This window comes from Vitis riparia, chromosome 1, assembly GCF_004353265.1.
Source record: "Vitis riparia cultivar Riparia Gloire de Montpellier isolate 1030 chromosome 1, EGFV_Vit.rip_1.0, whole genome shotgun sequence".
NCBI classification, from domain to species: Eukaryota; Viridiplantae; Streptophyta; class Magnoliopsida; order Vitales; family Vitaceae; genus Vitis; species Vitis riparia.
Genome location: NC_048431.1, coordinates 22,677,757 through 22,698,533, shown reverse-complemented (window position 1 = coordinate 22,698,533; position 20,777 = coordinate 22,677,757). Strand labels below are relative to the sequence as shown.

Sequence of the window (20,777 nt, the reverse complement as noted above, 5' to 3'; positions counted from 1 at the left end):
AAAAGTGAAAAATTTGTTTGGATGAGTTGTTTTTAAAAATAATTTTTTATTTTTTAAAAAATATTGTAAATTCAATTCATAAAATATTAATTTAATTTAATTCAAGTCTTATTGAAAATGAAAATAATTGTGTAATTACAAATAAATTTAAAAATATTTTTTTTATAACACATGAATAGTAATATTATAATAAAATCATAAATTATGTATTTTTTAAAACTATACTATTTTATTATATATTTGAAACACAACAAAATTAACATCTTCATAATATTTTTATTGTTAAAAATGAATAATAATAATTTAAAAATAATAATTGTTGACAGTACTTTATTTAAAATGATAATGAATACATTTTAACTTTTGTAACATATAAATGAATTAAGGTTTTTATTACATGCACACATTTAGTACTCAATTACAAACATGATATTTCACAATATTTTGATCTAATAAGCAATCAATTGGATCATTTTTTTATTCCAAATTATTCCTAAAAATTAAAAGATTTATTAAAAAATGTAAATTATTAATTATGTCTGTCTTAATTCATAATCTATTTACCTAAAGTCATTATAAACCATTTTATCTATATATTTTTTTTTGTATTAACAAGTTTATTATTTGAATTTCAAATTATTTTTTAAAATTAATAGAGTTGTTAATGGGTCCCAAATATTAAGTTTGGTTTAATTTGGAGTTCATTTGCTTGACGAAACAAATTCGAAAAATAATGATTTTATGTAGAAGAGAAACAATAGAGTTATTCTAAATCAATTTTTGTTCATAAATTTTTTATATTAACAGAGTCATTATTCTAGTTTGAAGTTATTTTAAAAAATTAATGGACTCATTAATAAATCCAATATGTTAAGTCTTGTTAAATTTAGAATTCATTTGCCAAGTGAAAAAAGTCCGGAAAATAATTATTTTATGTAGAAAAGAAACAATGGAGTCATTGATGAACCAAATGCATTAAGTATTGTTTAATTTGGACTTCATTTACTTAGTAAAAAAAATATGAAAGAAATTATTTCATTTACCAAATGGGCTCTTAGTTTTTCTCTTATTGGAAGAAAGTCATTCTCACACTTCCCTTTTTCAATAAATCAAATTTAGTACACAATATAAAGCCAAATTCATTTTTTAAAATTTTGGATAATTATTATTTTGAAAACTAGCTAGTTAAAGTACCTTTAATTTTGTGCAATTTGATTGGTAAATAAATTTACTATAAATTAGCAAAGTTGTTTTCAACTAAATAAATAAATATGAATTAAATAGGTTATAATTCTTTTATTTTTACTTCTCTTATTTCTAAGAAAATTTAAATATAAAATTTTTGTTATAATCAAAACCTCGGGGTGTTGATTGCACTCACCACAACCAACACTTCAGGGCATTCAATAAGCAATACTAAAAATTGAATTTAGGATTGTGTGCCCCTACCACACATCTTGGCATTCGCCCTAACCAATTGGGCGCCTTGACTAGCAATGGGCTCCCATACTTTATAACTCTAAAAGGCAATTACACTATTAAAAATAGCCCTTATGCAAATATGATATTCTCGTCATGTCTCATAGGATAGCATATTAGATATCATAATTGAGTCCAATACATATATAATGTTAGTAATTTTTCTTTTATTTGATGTGGGGTATCAATTGACTCTTATGATTTTAAAATATGTCTACATAAGTAAGAGGAGTCTATTACATTTATAGTATAAAGAAAGTTTTTCAATGGGTCATCACTATAAAATGCATTTACATGGTTTAGAGGCACCACAATGAAGGCTAATGCCCTCATCATGTCACATGGGTTAGCATGTGTGATATCATAATTGAGTTCATTACATATATTATATTATGAACTTCTTTTTTATTTAATGTAAGATATTACAGTCCCATTAGATTGTTAGGCTAGTTAGAACACTCACTCAAATTCCCACACCATATACTGCATTACAGTCGGGGATCGACTCTTATATTATTTGTAACAACTTGCTTCATTCTATATAGATATTATCCACTTTTAAATCCAATGAACCTCCACAACTTTAAAACATGTAACACAATGAAGAGGAGTCCATATAGTGTTAGGAACGTTTTCCCTATCTAATATGGGATATCACAAAACCATAGACCTTATTTAATCGTTAATTCAGGTAGTTATGATTATGAACTTGAAAGCAGAAACAAGGCAAAGGAATGAATGAGATATTGTAATAAATTCAGTGAGCAATGAGTTAAATAGGCAAACATTTCTTGGTAGGTAGTTTGCAAACATTACTAGTGATCACATGTTACCCATATTTATTTCATGATTTTTAGCTGTATTTTTGTAATGCAATATTACTTCACAACATATATTTTTGTTTCATAATGTATGATATCTAGAAGAATCAAATACTTACCAGTACTTCATCAATATCATTGAATGTCGTGGCTTCCATGTCTGGTTTATTGAAAGAGGACTGCAAGCTCAATCATAACACACCCATCCAACTTAATTGCATTATAGCTTTTTCACCCGTGTTTTTATAAAGCTATCCAATGATTAGGATTGCTTCTATGTTTTTTGGAAAGGGCCTTTCGTATTTTTTTTTAATTGTTTTTCTCTAATTTATCTTTTATTTTAAAATTATATTACCCTTTTATTTTAAAATATTCTTTTATTTTTAATTATTTTCATATTTATCTGATCAATCCTATTTTAAATAATTACTATCACTTATTTTTATTTTTATTTTATATTTATTATTTTAATTTTATTTAACTTTAAGTGTTTTTATTTTAAAATATTAAAAATATAAATTTATCAAAAATTGCTGAAGTATAAAAAAAATAATGAAGTTATAATATTTTATAAATTAAAATTAATTTAATAAGAAAAATTATTATTATAATTTTTAATTATTTTAATTATTAAATAAATTAATATTAATAGCAAAAAGTTGTAAAGTACAAAATTGTAACAAAATTTTAGAAATTATACCTCAAATAGAATATTTTATATATATCTTAGAAATGATTTGATTTTTTATATAAAATATAATAAAATAGTTTTAAAATTTTAAAATAAATACATATAAATACATTAAAAGAATTTAAGATAATTTTTTCTAAAAAGATTTGATAAATATTATCTTTGATCATTCCTATCTCAATTAAATTTAATAAATAACTTCAATATCCGCTTATTTGATAATTTTTAAAAGTATTTTAAGTATTTTCATAATTTTTAAAAAATATATATATATATATTCAAATATTTCAATGAATTATAAACAATTTCCACCTAACCATATTTTTGTTAAAATATCTAATAATATTTTTATGATATATTCATAAAATTTAATTACCGTATGTATGTTTTACAGACATTTTCATCTTATGTCATAAACCTTCATATCACGTGTCGCAACCTTGAACCACATAGTAATATCCTTCTTGGACGTCCGGATTATCCTTCCTACCCCAGCTATTAGAGATGTATCTGTCTGGGACCATTGCTGGTACTTACACCAAATTATTTCAAAGAACTTGTCCTACAAAAAATCTCTCTTCTTGGCCAGTTGGCCCCAATTCGTGGGGCTATCTCAGACTTGCCACTGTATCCTTCAGGATTTGCATTTAAATCAAAATGTTGTAGGTGGATATTTTATGAGAAGGGAAATGGGAAAGTTTTTCTGGGTTCTATCATGTGCCTAATAGATGTGGGAAAAGAGTGAAGAATTGAGGCTTTAAAAGCCTAATAGATGTGGGAAAAGCGAATGTCATCTTAGACATGAAACCTGGTGATAGCTAACTATTCACACACATGGAAAATGAGCTTTCTGACAAATCATGAAGCCCTCGTTTTTTGTCATTTTTTATGTGGCAGCGAGGAGTGAGGACTGAGGAGAATTTAAGAGCAGCTTTCTGCAAATTGGGAGTGGGTAATCATGCATTGGACAAAGCTCCAAATAGACATTATCAGGTCATACAATTGCCAGCTGTCTTCAGATTTGCATTAAGGTGCTTTTGTTTTTTTATTTTTCTTAACATAAAGGTGTTTCTGCTAATTGTGAACATGGCAACATGTGCAGTTGGCATGCGCCTTAGCATTTTAATCTGTCCATGGCCCGTCCTGTGATGCCGTTATGAATCATCCAAATCAGTACTTGAGTGACAGCCAAAAGATCCTGCATTCAAAGGTATATCCTGCTCCTGCTAGATGAAATTCCTATAATAGCTGTTGTGATTTCAGTTTTAAGGTACAGCTTAATAGAGGACAATTTCAACTTTGACCTCTTGGTGTGCCTAAAAAGGCAATGCAATGATCTACAAATGTGTTTGAGGCTATCAGTCCTCCTTATCCCTTAAGTTGGCATAGCCCCCACCCCCACCCCCTTCCCCTCCAGGCCGCAAGGGTTGAGTTCTAGCTCGACCTCCTACCATCTGACTCCAACCTATCACATTAATAGTCCTGCTTGAATGGAAAAAAATTGGTGAAAATGGTGAGGAAGGAAGCATTCCTCAGATAATAGTATAATACACAAGTTTGTTAGCTTTTTCTTCATGTAGTTCATAAAGTTGTAAAACCAGTAGCATTGGTCAAAATATACAGGCATCTTCTGCTTCTGCCAAACAGTGCATTGAGTCGGCTTGTCCAGTTGTTGGTTCATGGGTGCTTCACCACTTTGCAGCTGTAAATGCCCAGTTTGTTGGCAGTTCCTATTGTAATGGGTTCCCTATTATATCCCTGTGCAGAGTCATTCAGACGTGTAAAAGACAGTTGAGTTCTTTTGGACTTGCACTAGGGGTCTCATTAGGCTCCCTGCCACAACTGTTGCTGCTGCCCTTTGGCCCCTTCTCCCCTGGTTTGAGTCTCATCAAGACACACACTGACACACGCCACCCACCCCCTCTCTCTCTCTCTCTCTCTTAATTTGTTTGTTTATATCCGTTAGATAAAGATGAAGAGGCCCCCTATAATTGAAATGCTAATTAAAGCTCCAAGGGCCTACACATATGCTAGACGATTAGAGCAATGAGTTGAGTTTGATTTTGATATGTATATATACACTGTTCATACCCTTTTTACTCCACGAACTCCTCTAAAAGTTGGCTTTCTGTTTCTCCCCCTTTTAATTAAAATATGGCAAAATGGGAAAGCTACTAGTGGATGAGACTAAAGCTGTGGCTTCTGTTCCCTACCACTCCTGGATGGCCTCAGATTCCACACACTTCCCCCACCCCCTCCCCCCAAAAAATATCCCCAACAGTCTCACACGGCTTTGCTTTCGTCCTCCAGTGAAAGTTGTAAAAGGCATCTGCCTATTTTCTCTCATTCTCACCTTTTGAGAATTCCATCTTCTCTTCTCTTCCCACTCAATCTAGTAGGCACAGAGCATCGGTAGTTGATCCTATTTATATCATCTCATTAATTTGGGTCGGTGATGTGAACTTGTCATGTCTAAATAAATTATCGTTCAAGGTTTGCACATTGTCAATGACTCAAATCTCTTTCAAGGAGTGTCCCTTCTAGAAATTTGAGCTCTCAAACAACAATTTTTAGGAGAGGATTTGAACATCGATTTTGGGGGACACCAAATGGTGTTCAATTGTTGAAAAAATGCATATGCATAAGGAAAAAAATGCTTTTTATCGTTGGCTTGTCACCTCACATATAGTTAGTTAGTTATATGATCCATGACTTTTCTTTTGAACTAACCACATCGGGGAATTCAATTCCCATGTTGAAGAAAAAAAAGCTTAAGAAGAAATCTTTTCAAGTAGTTGTTGGGTATTGCAAGATGGTGGTTGTTTCATAATTAGAGACAATTCTTCTTAATTACCAACATTAGTCCATTTCCATTTTTTTTTTAAATAGAGAGCCATATGTTGAATCTGTTAAAATAGTATTTTTTTTATTAATTGAACTAAAAATAATTTATTGATATCGAATTAATATAATTAAAAAAATCAAATATTATAACAAACATCACCTAAACCTAATGCCTAATTATAAATAAAAAAAAAAAAAAAAAAAAAACTCCTTTATATTTTGGGCATTCAATTACAAAAGGAACATCAAACCACTATTTCAAAATTTGGGGTCATTCCAAAAATCTAGGGCAGTAGAGAGCCATTTTCTTATTTTAACATCTTTAGACACCCACGAGGGCCACAGCCACAAGAGCGTGCACAAGAAGTTAGAGAAAATAGTGGCCCTATTCCAAATAGCCTTTGCCATTTATTCAGCCTACCGAGCCTTTTTGACCCACTAAAAGTTGGTGCCACATTCACATTGGTAGGTTTTTATCACTTTGGAGTTGGGAAACTCTCACTACCCTCAGCCGCAAATTTTCTCTCTCTCATCTTTAGGATTTACTTTTTAAAATTGATATTTGCAGGTATTGAGGTGTTTGTGGGGTGGGAAAAAGTGGTACTTTCCATTTTTGAGCATATATATCTTTTCCATGCTAGTCTACTATTGTTAATTTATTAATGATAGTGCATCTCATTCCTTCTACTTCGAATAGACAATTGGAGCTTGGATTAAAAGAGGAGAGGAGGGCGTGAGTCGAGGGGAATTCTTTTCTTCTTTTTGACCTCTATGCATGCATGCCCTCATTACTTTATGGTATTTTATATGAAGGAGCCTCTCTTAAAAAATCTTCTAAAACTAGCACTCATTAGAATAATACACGCCCTTTCATCCACTCTACATAAAAAATGTGAGATTGAACTGCAAGAATAATTATAAAAGGTGTCAGTCCTGAGGATTCTTCTCTTCATCTGTACCATGCATCTTTGCTTTTAAAGAATTTTCCTAGGTGCCATTTTTGTGGGTTTTTTTTTCTTCATATTCTATGAAAAGGTTGGATCTCATGTGACATTGTATTGTTTGAATCGGTTTTCTTTCTTTTTACTTAGTTGCAAGGGCTCTTCCGACAAGGAGCCACAAGACGAAAGTAGCATTTGGGTTCCATTCACGTGCGACTTCATATTTGTACATTGAGAGAAAGATATCAAATGGGGAGAGATGATTTAAACTCGTGAACTTCCGTAAAATCAAAATCAAACTTCGACTCATGTTGAATTACTAATTTTTTTTAAAGATTAAATTTATAAAATTTAAATTTACTGTGTGCATATCATTCTCTTTAAAAGAGAATAATACAGAACCATTATATATATGCAATTGAATGTGAAAGCTAATTATCAACTTTACTCTAATATATTTTAAACATAACTTTTTCAATTAAAGTTGGCACGTGTATCATTATACTATTTATATTACTTTTTATATCATTTTTAAATGTCTTCCAAAGCAAGAAAATCATTACTCGTGTTTGAGTTTTAGTTGATCAAATTTCATAATCTTTATCTATTTCTTTTATTACTTAGGCCTTATTTGAATTGCCATTCATAACTCAAATTAAAAAATAAGCTTAAGAAAAGGCTTTGTGCCTATTTATTTAATTTTATCAAAGGGTTTATGGTTTTAAAAAATGTTCAAAAATAAAAAATAAACAAATCCCATTTAAAATGGAAAAAGGGTGGAAGCATGGTGGATGTAAAGGTGGGTTTGGAGGCTAATATATCACCTTTACTGAAGGGTGGGTGAGTGAGAGTGACAAAAATATATCAATTTGGTTGGAACCCACTCTATTAAATTCAAACATAATGCACTGTGAAAGCCATTAATTTTGGTCGCTTTTTTGGGCTTTGGGGGTTGGTCCCACTCCCACAATATCTGCTCTATTTTATTTTTATTTTAAAATAAAAATAAAAATTGTTGTTGTCACCTTTTCTTTGAAACCCAACAACTCAGACATAAGACGGATTTTAAAAGACTTGTTGTACGAGACAAACTGGCCCGAAGAAGAAAAATGAACAATATAATAACTAATAAGAGCTAGTGGGCTGCAGAAAGGCTTGACCATGCCATGACCATCATATAAAGTCACCATCCCTATCTTCAAAATCCAAGAAATATTCTATGAGTTCATTCATTCATATAGTATATAGTAATGTCACACCCCCAATTTCCCCATTATTATATATTTTTAAGAAAAAAATATTTTAAATACTTTAATTTTTACACATGCTTTATTGTCACTTGCTCGAAATACAAGGAATCACATTTGCTTGTGACTTTAGACACCTATCTTTAATGTGAAGTAATATATAGTGACCAAAAGACAAGCCTTTATTTATATGTATGACATCCATCAAAACCTAATCCATTATTTCAAAATTTTGGTTTAAATACGTGGACTAACTGCAGCCACACACCACTAGTATAGCCACTAGCCCATTTCAATATCTAGTAATCTATAAACCCACTTCCATGTGTTACTTTTCTTAATTATTTTTATTTTTAGATATAATATGATAACATTGATTATTTAATTTTTATAATAAATATGAAGAGAAAATAGATAAAATTAATCCGCTATTATATGAATGAGTTAAAATCAATATGCATCAAGTCATAATTGTGGGTACTTGAGTAGTGAGCTATCCGAGTAGACTTATCTAAATGAGTATGCCGGAATTTTTGAGCCGATTTTTATAATAAAATATTTAGTCTCTAAATAATGAAAATTAACACTTGACTACGACATTTCTTTGATCGGATCATCCCAAATAATCAAACACTTGGTTCTTCCAAAGTAATAGTGGTATAATTCCAAAGTAGTAAAAAATTGTAAAAGATTTACTCATTTACATGTACATATATTTATATATAACGAACATTTAATTATTCTCAAGTGGTAATAAGATATATATAATATTTATTTGAGAGATATTTGTACTTGGATAAATCTTTTATATGTATAAAAAAAAAATTATATTCATGAAATTTTTAGCTTCCTCGTACCATTTATTATGAGCATCAATTATTATTTTTTATAATTATTATGGATAAAAGAGATCAATAAAAGAATGTATAAAGTGACATTTACCATTTTGAGCAATGTTATGTTTATTACACGAAATGTTTGGAGTTCTTTATTCCTTCTTTGACAATGAAATAATAAATGCTCCCGATTGTCCCTATTAATCATTACTTTAATTTTGAAGATCAATTCAGTAGGATAAAAACATATGATGTTATTCTATGTTAATGTGTAAAGGGTAAATTTACTTTAAACACTCTAATTTATTCAAACTAATAACATTTGAGGCACAATCCTACTAATTGAGAATATAAGCACAATGTCAATTATGGTACGCGTCATGATATAGATTGTGTTGTATGACATGACTTGAGTTATGATATGTGTCATAGCATCAAGCTTCATGGTATGTTTCGTGACTTAAGTTATGAAACCAATTGTGACTTGATATTTATTTAACAAAAACTTGGAGGGCCATCAAATTAATCATCTCTTAAATACTCATAATTTTGAATAAAATAAATGTAAAAGAAAAATATTTAGAAATTTTGGTTAAAGGAAAAAAAAATGTGGATGAAAAAGAAGATGGTGATGATGATGATGATGGTGTGGACCGGAGGTGGGTGGCTAGGGCTACCCTACGATAATACCCTCTGTTTGACCCATTACAAGGAGACAATTATTGATCTCTAACTGTGTTCTCTTTCTTCTACTTTTATTTCTTTATTATTATTATTATTATTATTTTAATTTCTTTTTCTTCTTTCAAGGCAAACTTATATTCTAAATAGGAAACTTTTTTTGGTTGCCATCATACTTTTGTACTTGCTTCAACTCTAGAATAAACTTTTTTTTCCTCATTTTTTTTAACTATTATTATTATTATTATTATAATAGAAAACAAGTGGTTGTACCTCCCCCACATGAGCTGAGGAATTATGGGACTCCAACAGTAAAGCAAAATGAAGATTTTTTATTTTTCTTTTAAATACTTTTGTACTTACCTCATCTTGGAGAATAATTTTTTCCTTTCAACTAATAATAAATAATAATAATAAAGGAACCAAAATTGAAAAAAGTGAGTTTATATGTCCTTATATAAAAATAATTATAAAATAAAATTCTTTTAAAATAATTTAAAATTTATATACTTATCAATTAAGAATAATACTTAAAATAATCAAATGTATTATTTATGACATTGAAAGATAGTATTTAAACAATAAAAAATAATACGACTAAAAATATATATAAAATATTAATTATTTTTAAATAATTATTTAAAATTTGTATTTTATTTACTTAGATTCTTATTTTATGATTTTTTTTAGCATATGGAAACAATTTTTACCAGAAAATTTTGTTTTTTTCTTAATAAATTTAATCACTAAATCGGATTCAACAATTATTAGAATATTATTGGAATATATTTTTATTTAAAAATAAAAAATAAAAACTCTTCTATTAAAATATAAAAGAAAATTTACAATTATTTAAAAAAAATTAAAATTTTTTTAAAATTATTATCTCAAAATTTAAAAATAAAAATATTTAAATTAATTATCATTAAAAAAATTAGATAAGAAAAAGGCACTCACCTTATTTGTTGCAAATAATGTGTTTAGCCACCAACCATCATCTTTTGGAAAATAAAGAAAAATTTAATATTAAAATGATGAGAAAAAGATAATTATATATATAGTGCTAATTTACGATTTTATTTAATAAATTAAAAAATAATGATTTATTAATTGCATTAAAAACTTAGATAATGAGATAATGAGTCAATGACGTGTATTTCCAATCAAATAAAGCTTTTCTTATTAATTTTGAAAAAAATAAAATAAAATGGAGGAGTTTAATAGTCAACAAGCAATCAGGCATGATGATGGCAATGTTACGTGACGCAGACAGACTTTTGAAACGTTACGTTTTAAGTGAACTGGTGCCTGGTGGAGATGTGGGCGGCTGATTTCCATGTTTTCATGTGGTTCCCAATTCCCACGTACTGTTTGTTTCTCGAGAAACCAATTTCCTCCGATTACCTCAATTCTTGAACCACACATTTAGTAGTGATAATTATACACATTCTTCCTGTAATTCACATGCTTCTTCAGATTCTTGAGGTATCATTAATTGATACGGATCTCACGTTAAAAACTTTCCCTGATTTAGTCGTCTGATTTTTTTTATTTTTTATTTTTAATTCAAGTTTGATTCTGTTTTATTATTATTATTTAAGATTTTTTTTTATAAATTTAGAAATTAAGAACCCTGTTTCACTATGTGAATTCAAACCACTCTTTTGTTTTCAAAAACAGAAATTTAAAATTTTTCTAAAATCATTCCAACGTTGATCTTTGGAATTTAATTTTTAAAAATAAAATGAAAAAAAAAAAAAACTAAAGATGAATTTTATCAATTTTTAAAAATAAAATAAAAATATGATTATGTTTAATCATGTTTTTTAAAACTTATTTTAAAAAATTATTTTTAAATTAAAAACTTAAAAATAAGTTTTATAAAACATAACTAAACATATACTAAATATCTATTTAAATAAACTTTTGTTTTTGGTTTTGGTTTTTAAAATGAGAAAACGGTAACTTTTTACTGTTTAATTTTTCTTTTTTTGATTGGTTACATAAAATATAAAAATTTATAGATACTTTATATTAGGAAAATAATGATTTGAAAATATTATTTAACAAAATTAAAGTATTATTTTTTTTTATCATTTTTAAAATTTAAAATTTACTACAAAAAAAATATATCCAAGTAAAATTTAATATATGTATATGTAAAATCTAAAATAATTTATAAAAAAATTATATTTAAAGCCTGATTTTAAAAAATGCTTTTAATCTTTTTTTTTATGTTTAAATTTTTTTATTTTTTTAAATATTATAAAGAATAAAAATGATATAAAAAATCAATGATAGAGACAAGATTTCAGTCAAGGAAACTTCTAAAATATTTTTAAAGTTTGTTAATTATCAATAATATGAATTTTGACTTAATGATCAATTATGACACTTTTTAGGAAGAGTTATGTTTAGGATTCGATTCCTCTTGTAAGAAGTGAAAGAATTTATTTTTTATATTTGATCTCGGGTCTTGTCTAGCTTGCTCCTATTAAAAATTGTTATCAAATATGATTGTTATCAAACACACTTAGAAGTTGTTAAAATGAACTGATTTGGAAAATTGATATTCATTAATTTTATATTAAATTATATTTGGATTAAATCATTGGTATTGAGCTCATTGGTTTGACTACTCCTTTGCATGGATAGCTATGCCTCGTCACGATAAGATCTAAATCACGAATAGTTGAATTGTTCACCAACCATCCCCATTCGATATCTTCTCTTCTACTCATTTATTTTTGGAAAAGTTTATTCAATTTTTGAGGTTGGGACATGTGTACAACGACAACGAAATTGAAAATTTAAGTAGCGGAATACTTTTCATTATGTCAAAGTAATGATTGATAATTTACTAACAAATGAGATTTTGCCTTTCTAATTTTCTTTTAATTTGACTTAAATACACCCATCTCCCTTATTTTAAAATTTATGATTGATAAAGACCTGGATAGAAAAAAAATTAAGGAAAGGTGTGATAATTATTTTTGAAAAAAAACGTATGACAAACATAAAATTGTTTTTTGTTTTTTATTTTTAAAAGTAGAAAAAATATTTTTTACTTGTTTGTTTATTATTTTAAAAAATAATTATACAAATATATAAAAATAAAATAATGATTAAAAATAAAATATTAAATATAAAAATTATTTTTAAAATACATTTAAAATTTTAAAAATATTTTATATTTTTAAACAGATTTCTATTTTAGTGAACAATTTTTAAAAACTATTTTTTAAAACTATTTCTCAAAATAATTATCAAACAAAATTTAAAAGTCCTATTTGCTAATATTTTCTAAACAAATATTAAAAAATCATTTTGATGAGTCGTTTTTAAAACCAAATTAATTGTTTTTAGTTTTTTATTAGAATTAAAATAAAAAAAAATAATATATTATCTTTAGCAATGAAATTTTATTTAAAAAATCAAATATGAAAAATCGTTTTTTCAAGTTATCGGAATATTTTTTTATTTTTTCAATTATTGCTTAGAATATTCTCTAAATAGAAAAAATATTTTCTGTTTTCTAAGGAAAAAAAAAAAAAACCTAATATCTACCTTTGAAATTGAAAGGTAATGTAATGATATAATCTTGCAAATTTTTTATTGTATATAAATGATAAGATTCTTTGAGATCATGAATCACGTGATGCCGATGAAATTGAAAATATTTTGATAGGGAATATAATTTTGGGGTAGGGGTGTGAAGCACGCAAGTGTGGAAAGTTTTGAAAATGCTTTGATGGGCGAAATAACGAAAAAGCCAATGGAATTTGGCGATGCATATAAAAGGCAAAAGAATGACTCTTGCTTCGCAAGCCCCTGGCTAGTACGGACACATGGGCCATGCTTGCCCAATAATTGAACAAAAATAGGAAATACACCCCTCCTCTTTAATTAGGGTTTTTGGAGTTTGGTCAATCAGAAATAATGGGTTTTGCAATTGGTAGATGAAAAAATATTACTTGTTTGGAAGGAGTTTTTTAAATATTAAAAATATATTCACTAAAAATTTTGAATTGTTTTCCTTTTTCTGTAAAATGTTTATAATGAAAAATACGAAAAAAGAAAATTTGAGGAAAAGAAAATAAAGAAAAAATTAAGAAAAATAAAAATTAGATTTAAATTTAATAAATTGTTATTTTTATGTTTTTTCAAAGTCATTATATAATTTTTTTTAATTATATTTGATTTTTAAAAATATTTTTTTATGGAGAAGCTAAACATGATAAAATAATTTTTTTTAATACTTTTCTTTTCTTTAGTACTTTATACTAATCAAACATAGTCTTCAAAATTTTATATATATCATTGTATAGTCTTAAAATTTTTAGATAGAAGTTTATTCATATATCCCAATGTTGTAAGAACTATTTTTGAAAAGTTTGCCTTATAGAAAAATAAAAACATGCATGCAAAAATTTGACTAAAAGAAAATTTTTTGAAGTTTATTTTAAAAATAGATTATTTAAAAATGTGAAGAATACTTTATGAATATTTTAATCATGCCATAACCTAAAGATAAACCAAAAAAAAATATTTTTCAAATCAAATCAAAAGTTTTCCAACAAAATTTCATTTTTAAAAACAAGCAAAAATTGTTTTGGAAAAATTTATAAATTGTCCAAGATCTATGTTTCAAGAGAAGTGGTTTAAAAATAAAAAAATAAAAAAAATCCTGACCCATAATTTCTCCACATGTCCAAACCATCAGTCCATATCAAATTATCCTCAGACCCCAGCCAATCTATATTAAGGGTCTATGTTGACTTTTCTTCAAAAACAATGACATTTACAAACACAAAATCCAGTGGATGACATTTCCCCCCACAGAAGTTGTGGTGGTAGCAGCCCCACAAAATCAAGCCCATAAAATAAAATAAAAATAAATTGAAAACAAATCCAAAAAAAAAAATAAAAAAAAAAAAAAAAAAAAAAGAAGAAGAAGAAGAAAGAAACCAGACACACACACATACAAAAGAGAAACAATGAAACCTGATGAATTTGTTAATACAAAAAGAGCTAATGCCCCTCTCTTCCTTTCCTCTCCATTTGTACTTTTCCTTTCCATACCTCGAAAAGTTGAAAGCAACAACACCCTGTCCCTTTCTTTGCCACTCATTTATTTTTTATTTTTTATTTTTTATCAGTATTTAATGATATATAGTTTGCATTCTAGCTGTTATTGTATAATTATAATTACAAGCCTAAAAGGAGAGGAGAGAGAGAGAGCGTTGAAAGCACATATCTTACTCTTTTTTCCTTTTCTCTTTGCCATTTTTCCATGTCTACACTTTGAATACATTATCCAACTTCTGCATTTGCTCTATCTCATAGTTCTCAATACTGTCTCTCTTTCTTCCTTTTTCCTGTTCTGTCCTGCCATAAGAAACAGGTGAAAATACTCTTAACTTTCTCTGTTTTTCTCACTATTGGGAGTACTAATCCATTTGGGTTGTAATTTTTTTTTAAAAAAGATTTTTAATAGAATGGGTGTCAGAGAATGAATGGATGGGAAGCCCAAATCAGTCTTCTTCTACTGCTTTTGTCTGTGAGTGTAGTACTCTTCACAGTATCATTTCTTCTTTGCCTGGTTTTTGCTCTATTATAATATTATTATTGCTATTATCATCCTTTTGCTTTCTCTTCTTGCTTCAGCCTTCGGTTCTTTTTCCAGCATTCTTGGAGGTCTCTCTGCATTTTGACTCTCTTCTTTCTCAATTCTGGGGTTGATTTCTAGGGGTTTTTCAGGTACCCATATGTCCCATATGTAAATTTTAGCCTTTTTTGTGGTTTAATGGCCTTGCCTTATTTTTTAATTTCTGATTTCTGTATTTAGTAATTGGCATACTTGTAATTTAAGTATACTGAGCTCACAACTGGATAACAGAAATTTCTGTAAACTGGGGTTGTTTGTTGAGGTCCTCAAGGCTTCTGTTTGTTTCCACAGAAAATAGTTCCTCGAAAAATTTCCAGGAATTTTTTTTTATTATTATTTTTTTCCTCAAAGCTCCATCCATCAGGATTTTTTACTGCTATGGAACCTGGGGAAATGAAACTTGTTAGGCCTCTCTTCAGTAGCCGTAGGTGTAAAATATGCGTTTAAGCCTGAAGTTTATTTATGCAGTTTTTTTCCTACTTGCCTTTTTATTTTTCTAGTTTTTTCTCTTTCTTTCCTTTTTTTCTTTTTTCAATAAGAAGATCATTTCCTGGAGAGATAAGCATAAAACAGTTGCTTCAGGAAGTACCCACTTGGTACCTGAGTGGTAGATTTTCCTGTAGATTAGCACAGGGCTTGATATGATTTGGAAAATTGTTTCCCACTACTTCAAATTTTTTGCTAAAACTAATGAATTTTTCCATCTAAAAATTAGTTTGGTTTTTATTAGGGAGTTATTCTAAAAGTTTTTTCAGGATCCCGTGATGTTAACTTTTCCATTGTTTTCCCTGACATATGCAAGAAAATCAAGTTTTTTCGACCCAAATTTTTACCATCTGGGCCAAAGGGACAGATTTAAGCGTTTGAGTAGCCGACAATTGTACTTTACTCGGTTACTGCAAGACTAGTAAGCCCTTTTCCTTATTCCTCCCTTCAAGCATTTCCTATGAATTTCGTGGAGATTTTTAGTTACACAGTGAAGGCAAAATTGTCAATTTCCCCGAAATTTTCGTAGACAAAGAGTGTGTACCGTTCCTTTCCAGCGGTCCATTGAGAAATGCTGCATACATTTTCCTGGAGTAATCCTGTTGGTACAAACTGATCTAAAGAGAATTTATAGATGCTGATGATTTTTCTTGTTGGGTATTTGTTGTGAAGGATTGTATGATCGTTGATTAGGTGGATGAGTGGATAAGGAGTTGTTGATTGAGACAGGAGGAAGTGAATATTAGGAGGGAAAGAAAAACCTTTTATGGGCTATAATCTGAAGACGCCTTCTTGGGACTTAGCTGAATTGCAGAAAGAAGGCATACCCAGCGTTGCTCCCTTTCTTGGGTCGTCCAGTAGCTTAGGAGGAGGACAGGAGACTAAAGGGGATTGCTTGGTGGATTTGAAGCTTGGGAGGTTGAGTGATTTGGGGGACGGGTCAGTGAACAGTTTTAAGAACTCTATGATGGAGTCATCATCGTCGGGGTCAGCAAAGAGGGCCAGGACACCAGGTCATGGAACCCAAGTTGTTTCATGCTTGGTTGATGGGTGCAAATCGGACCTCAGTAAATGTAGGGATTATCACCGTCGCCATAAAGTCTGTGAGCTCCACTCTAAAACCGCAAAGGTTACAATTGGGGGTCATGAACAACGGTTCTGCCAGCAGTGCAGCAGGTGCTAAATCTGTTCCCTTATCTATTCCTCTCTTTCCAGTTCTTTCATCCTGCAGATGTTTCTTCTTTAATTTGTTTCCTGAATTTATTTTTATCACTGAATGTTATCTAATTTTCCATGCTTTTTATTTGTTTCTAAGGCTATTTTTACTTGGTGGTTGTCTCCACAATCTATATTCATTGCATGGTTTATTCTCTCATCACAAGGATTACTCAAATGGCTTCCACTTATTGATGGAGCTTCTATTGGACTCAATAAATTAGATTATCATTACTGGAACTGCTTCTGAATAGTTTTATCTTGCGGTTTGTACTCCAGAGCTGTTACATGAGATTTTTTATGGATTCTACCAGTGGCTTACTACGACTAAATGTCCTTACTCTACCAAACAACATCCAGTTAATAAGTCACCCAGTGTCCCCTCTGAGGTTGATATGGGCATCCTATATGCACGCAAATAAAATCGTTTCATTGTGCTTCTGTACAGGATTTAAGACTGGGAACTGTGTTTCTAATTGCATTTAATGAACCTGTTTATTTATTTTGGTAAGATTATAATTGATTTATTGTTAATTTTACCTAGAATGATTTACAGTTGTAAGTGATCAACTTCTCTCTTCAAATGCTAGGCAGGTAGAACACCACTGTATTTCTACTTGTCAGATTTAGAAAAAAGAAATTTTGGAGCTCTTGGGCCAATTATTTCTGGTACTTATGAATGGTTTTGAAATTGGTTTAAATAAGCTACCAATGCAGCCCAAAAAATTTGGAATATGTAGCATGTTACTGGGAATAAAACATGAGTGCTTTCTGTATTAAATTCTTTGATCCACTTCCAGAGCGACTTATTCTTGTGTCTCCCTTCAAACAGGACTTGATTTTCTTTGTTCTTGGAAAAATATCTGTGTATCTGCTAGATGATGAATTCCTACAATATGATACTAAAGAGGGTTACAAGTCTTGCATGTCCCTTCTTGCATTAGTTTTCTTCCTTTGGGGTAAAACACCAGGATCCAAGTTGGTCTACAACCTAAGAGGAACTAGTTTCTAGTGTGCTTGTAGTGTTGGATCCTTGCTAATGAAAGTCATTACTAAAGTATGGTAAACATACAACAGTTTTTGCATTGAAAGGAAGTTAAAAGAAATCCTAACCTACATTTCAGAGGCTTTGAACACCTGGTAAACACTCTTTAGTGTTGTCTTGGCATCGTGTCTATACTGTATCTGTTCAACACGCTTCAAGTAGATTAGGTAGCCACTTTCAATTTTCAGATTCTTTCTTATCCAATGGATAATGCTTGTAAATTGCAAGGTCTGTTCTGTAAGGTTTTACCTTGTGTGGATGTCCATTGTTTAATATTATTCTATGAAAAGACAGCTTTTCCATTTGCCTATTTTTATATTATTGGAATGAAGCTAACATATCTTCAAGCTATAGTTCAGTAAAACTTATCCAGCTGTTTCATGGGCTTAGTATGTATAGGTGTCTAACGCATCTCTTGGAAACTAAATAATAAAGTCATGATTAATGAAAGATTTTGAACTTCATAAGTACAGTTCTGTTTGGCTCTACTTTATGGGTGTCTTTTTAAACTAGAAGGGCAGCTTTTATAATGACCATTCTCTAGATTTTTGGTCCATATCCCTTGTAGAAAGGAAAGGCAAACTTGGATTTTTGTGACCTAAGATTGTGGATTGAAGCTGGAGAGAGTCTTAGATATCCATGATGGTTGGACAGCACCTGAATCTACTATGCATGCCTTCTTACATTGACATTCTTACTGTGTCATTGGTAATTGAATGTCTCTTTAGTGGGTTTTCCTTTTAATCAAGCTTCCAGCTTTCTACAGGTTTCATTCCTTGGGTGAGTTTGATGAAGGAAAAAGAAGCTGTAGGAAACGTCTTGATGGACACAACCGTCGCAGAAGGAAGCCTCAGCCTGAACCATTGTCCATAACTTCTGGGAGGTTTCTCTCCAGTCACCAAGGTTTGGATGCTTTATTTAAACAAGTTGTGTGTTTTCCATTCATACTGAAGAGCTTGAATACAGTTTAACTACCCATTATTTTGTGCAATGGTCAATAGGGTAGGTACTGTGTTTTTAATTGAAGTAAATAAAATTTTTCATATCACAGGTACTCGATTGTTGGCATTCAGTAACCCACAAGTATTTCCTGCAAGTGCTGGTGTGACCTCTGCTTGGACTGGGAATATCAAAACCGAGAATGATGCTGTACTTTACAATAGTCACCAACAGTTAAACTTCATGGACAGACAAAACTCATTCCCCGAATCCTTCTCCAGAAGCTATAGAGGAAAGCAGTTCCCATTCTTGCAAGGCCCTATTCCCACACTCCCTGGAACTTCTGTTTGTCAACCACTTCTTGATCCCAGTTCTGCATCTGGAAATGGTAGCGGTGGCCAAAAAATGTTCTCTGATGGGCTAAATCGAGTGATCAGTTCTGATCGTGCTCTCTCTCTTCTGTCATCGCCGCCGCCTGAGACTCAGGAGATTGGTTTGAGCAGGATGGTGCAGCAAAACCCAATCCCCCCAGCTCAATCCTTGATCCCCAGCCTGCACTATACTGGTCTAAGCCAGTATGCTTCCTCCCAAGGAATGGGTGAGTCAGTCGGTTCTGTTTTGGTCTCTGATGGTAGCAGCAATGCCAACCTCCATTGCCCTGCAATTTTTCAGCTTGGACCTGATGGCTCGTCTACCAACAGTCCTCATCAAACGCTCTCGTTCTCTTGGGAGTAGTTTATGCCACTAACAGTTCTCTTACATTGTCAAATGGGTTGGAATTTTTTTGCCCCATGAGGAATAAATCTATTCCCTTGCTAAACAGTGGGATTTCTGTGATATAGTTTTAAGTAATGTACTCTCTCTCAGAATTTATCCCTCCTGAACTGTGGAATTTCTCAGTTGACAATGAATTGGGGAGCAGGTTCTACTTATATATATATATCCTTTCCCTTTCTGGATCTCTTTTCTTCCCTATCTTCAAATTTATGGATGTTTTAATAGAAATGTACCTCCTCTTCTTTTGAAAAGAAAACTCCACATGTAGAGGAATCCACTCCCTGCAAATCCTCCATCCATCCACTTTTGCTTTCTCACAAATTCCTGGCCCCTGCCTTTTCTTCCTGAAAACAATGAGATTCTCTCAATCTCGGTAGCTTTACTCAACTGTTTTCTGGGTTGCATGTCATGTTGTACACTGCTTCGGTTAAAGTAGAGAGAGCTAAAGTTATACTGTCTCCCCTCTGTAATATCACAATTAGCTACTTGCCTCATTTCCTTCAAAAGGTTTTAGCATTAGGATCAAACAACTGAAAATATGATCAGTTCTTAAGTTTCCAGTTTTAGAACAACTTAAAACTGAATCGTTGTCAAGGACAATGAAGTCTAAACCAGACCCCTCCTGCAGACCATGAAGGTCAGGCAAAGCCAGTTCCCAGCTTCCTGCAAATGCAACTGGAAAACCCGAAAATTAAGAGTATAGTTTTAAGCTTTGGATCTCAGAAAATCCAGCAATTTCATAAAGTCAGCTTGGATGTTCTAAGATTTTCTCAAAGGAGTTTGATGTGTAGTTTTTGGGAAGGTTAGAAAATCGGATGAGATGTAAATAGTATTAAGGAGCATGATATGCATATTGAGTTCAAATCCTCTAAACTTAAGTTTAGTGATGAGAAATAAAATCCCTTTCCCGTCTCATTCCCAGTTCTGATTTATTTAATTTTCCTCGTCTGCGATTTTGATCCTGATTTTCCTTTCATGTCTATCCATTGGGATAGACCTCCTCGAGAATTTAAACCTATGGATTTTTTTTGTCATCCTTAATGGCTTAAGTTATCACCACTTCTTAGTGGGACCAAGGGCAAGGGCACATGGCTTGGCTGTTACTCT

At 30.5% G+C, this 20,777-nt stretch overlaps 1 protein-coding gene across 4 annotated transcripts; it reads left to right on the top strand.

The window, feature by feature from the left end:
- The first annotated feature begins 14,765 nt into the window (after positions 1 to 14,765).
- Positions 14,766 to 19,854, top strand: LOC117922967 (squamosa promoter-binding-like protein 16). 4 transcript variants are annotated; one of them, XM_034841213.1, is made up of 6 exons: positions 14,766 to 14,944; positions 15,027 to 15,100; positions 15,208 to 15,300; positions 16,367 to 16,870; positions 18,721 to 18,857; positions 19,006 to 19,854. In XM_034841213.1, exons 4-6 carry the CDS (start codon positions 16,461 to 16,463, stop codon positions 19,626 to 19,628), a joined length of 1,170 nt encoding a protein of 389 aa, XP_034697104.1. In that variant the 5' UTR covers positions 14,766 to 14,944; positions 15,027 to 15,100; positions 15,208 to 15,300; positions 16,367 to 16,460; the 3' UTR covers positions 19,629 to 19,854. The 4 variants fall into 4 exon arrangements, with proteins under 4 accessions (XP_034697104.1, XP_034697118.1, XP_034697110.1 ...); XM_034841219.1 differs by lacking the exon at positions 14,766 to 14,944 and having other exon boundaries at positions 14,951 to 15,100; XM_034841227.1 differs by lacking the exons at positions 15,027 to 15,100; positions 15,208 to 15,300.
- Positions 19,855 to 20,777: the final 923 nt, after the last annotated feature.

Coding starts and splice junctions, on each gene's coding strand:
- LOC117922967 (XM_034841227.1), top strand. CDS start 16,461: ATGGGCTATAATCTGAAGACGCCTTCTTGGGACTTAGCTGAATTGCAG. Junction 16,871..18,720: donor TTCTGCCAGCAGTGCAGCAG/GTGCTAAATCTG, acceptor AGCTTTCTACAG/GTTTCATTCCTTGGGTGAGT. Junction 18,858..19,005: donor GTTTCTCTCCAGTCACCAAG/GTTTGGATGCTT, acceptor TTCATATCACAG/GTACTCGATTGTTGGCATTC.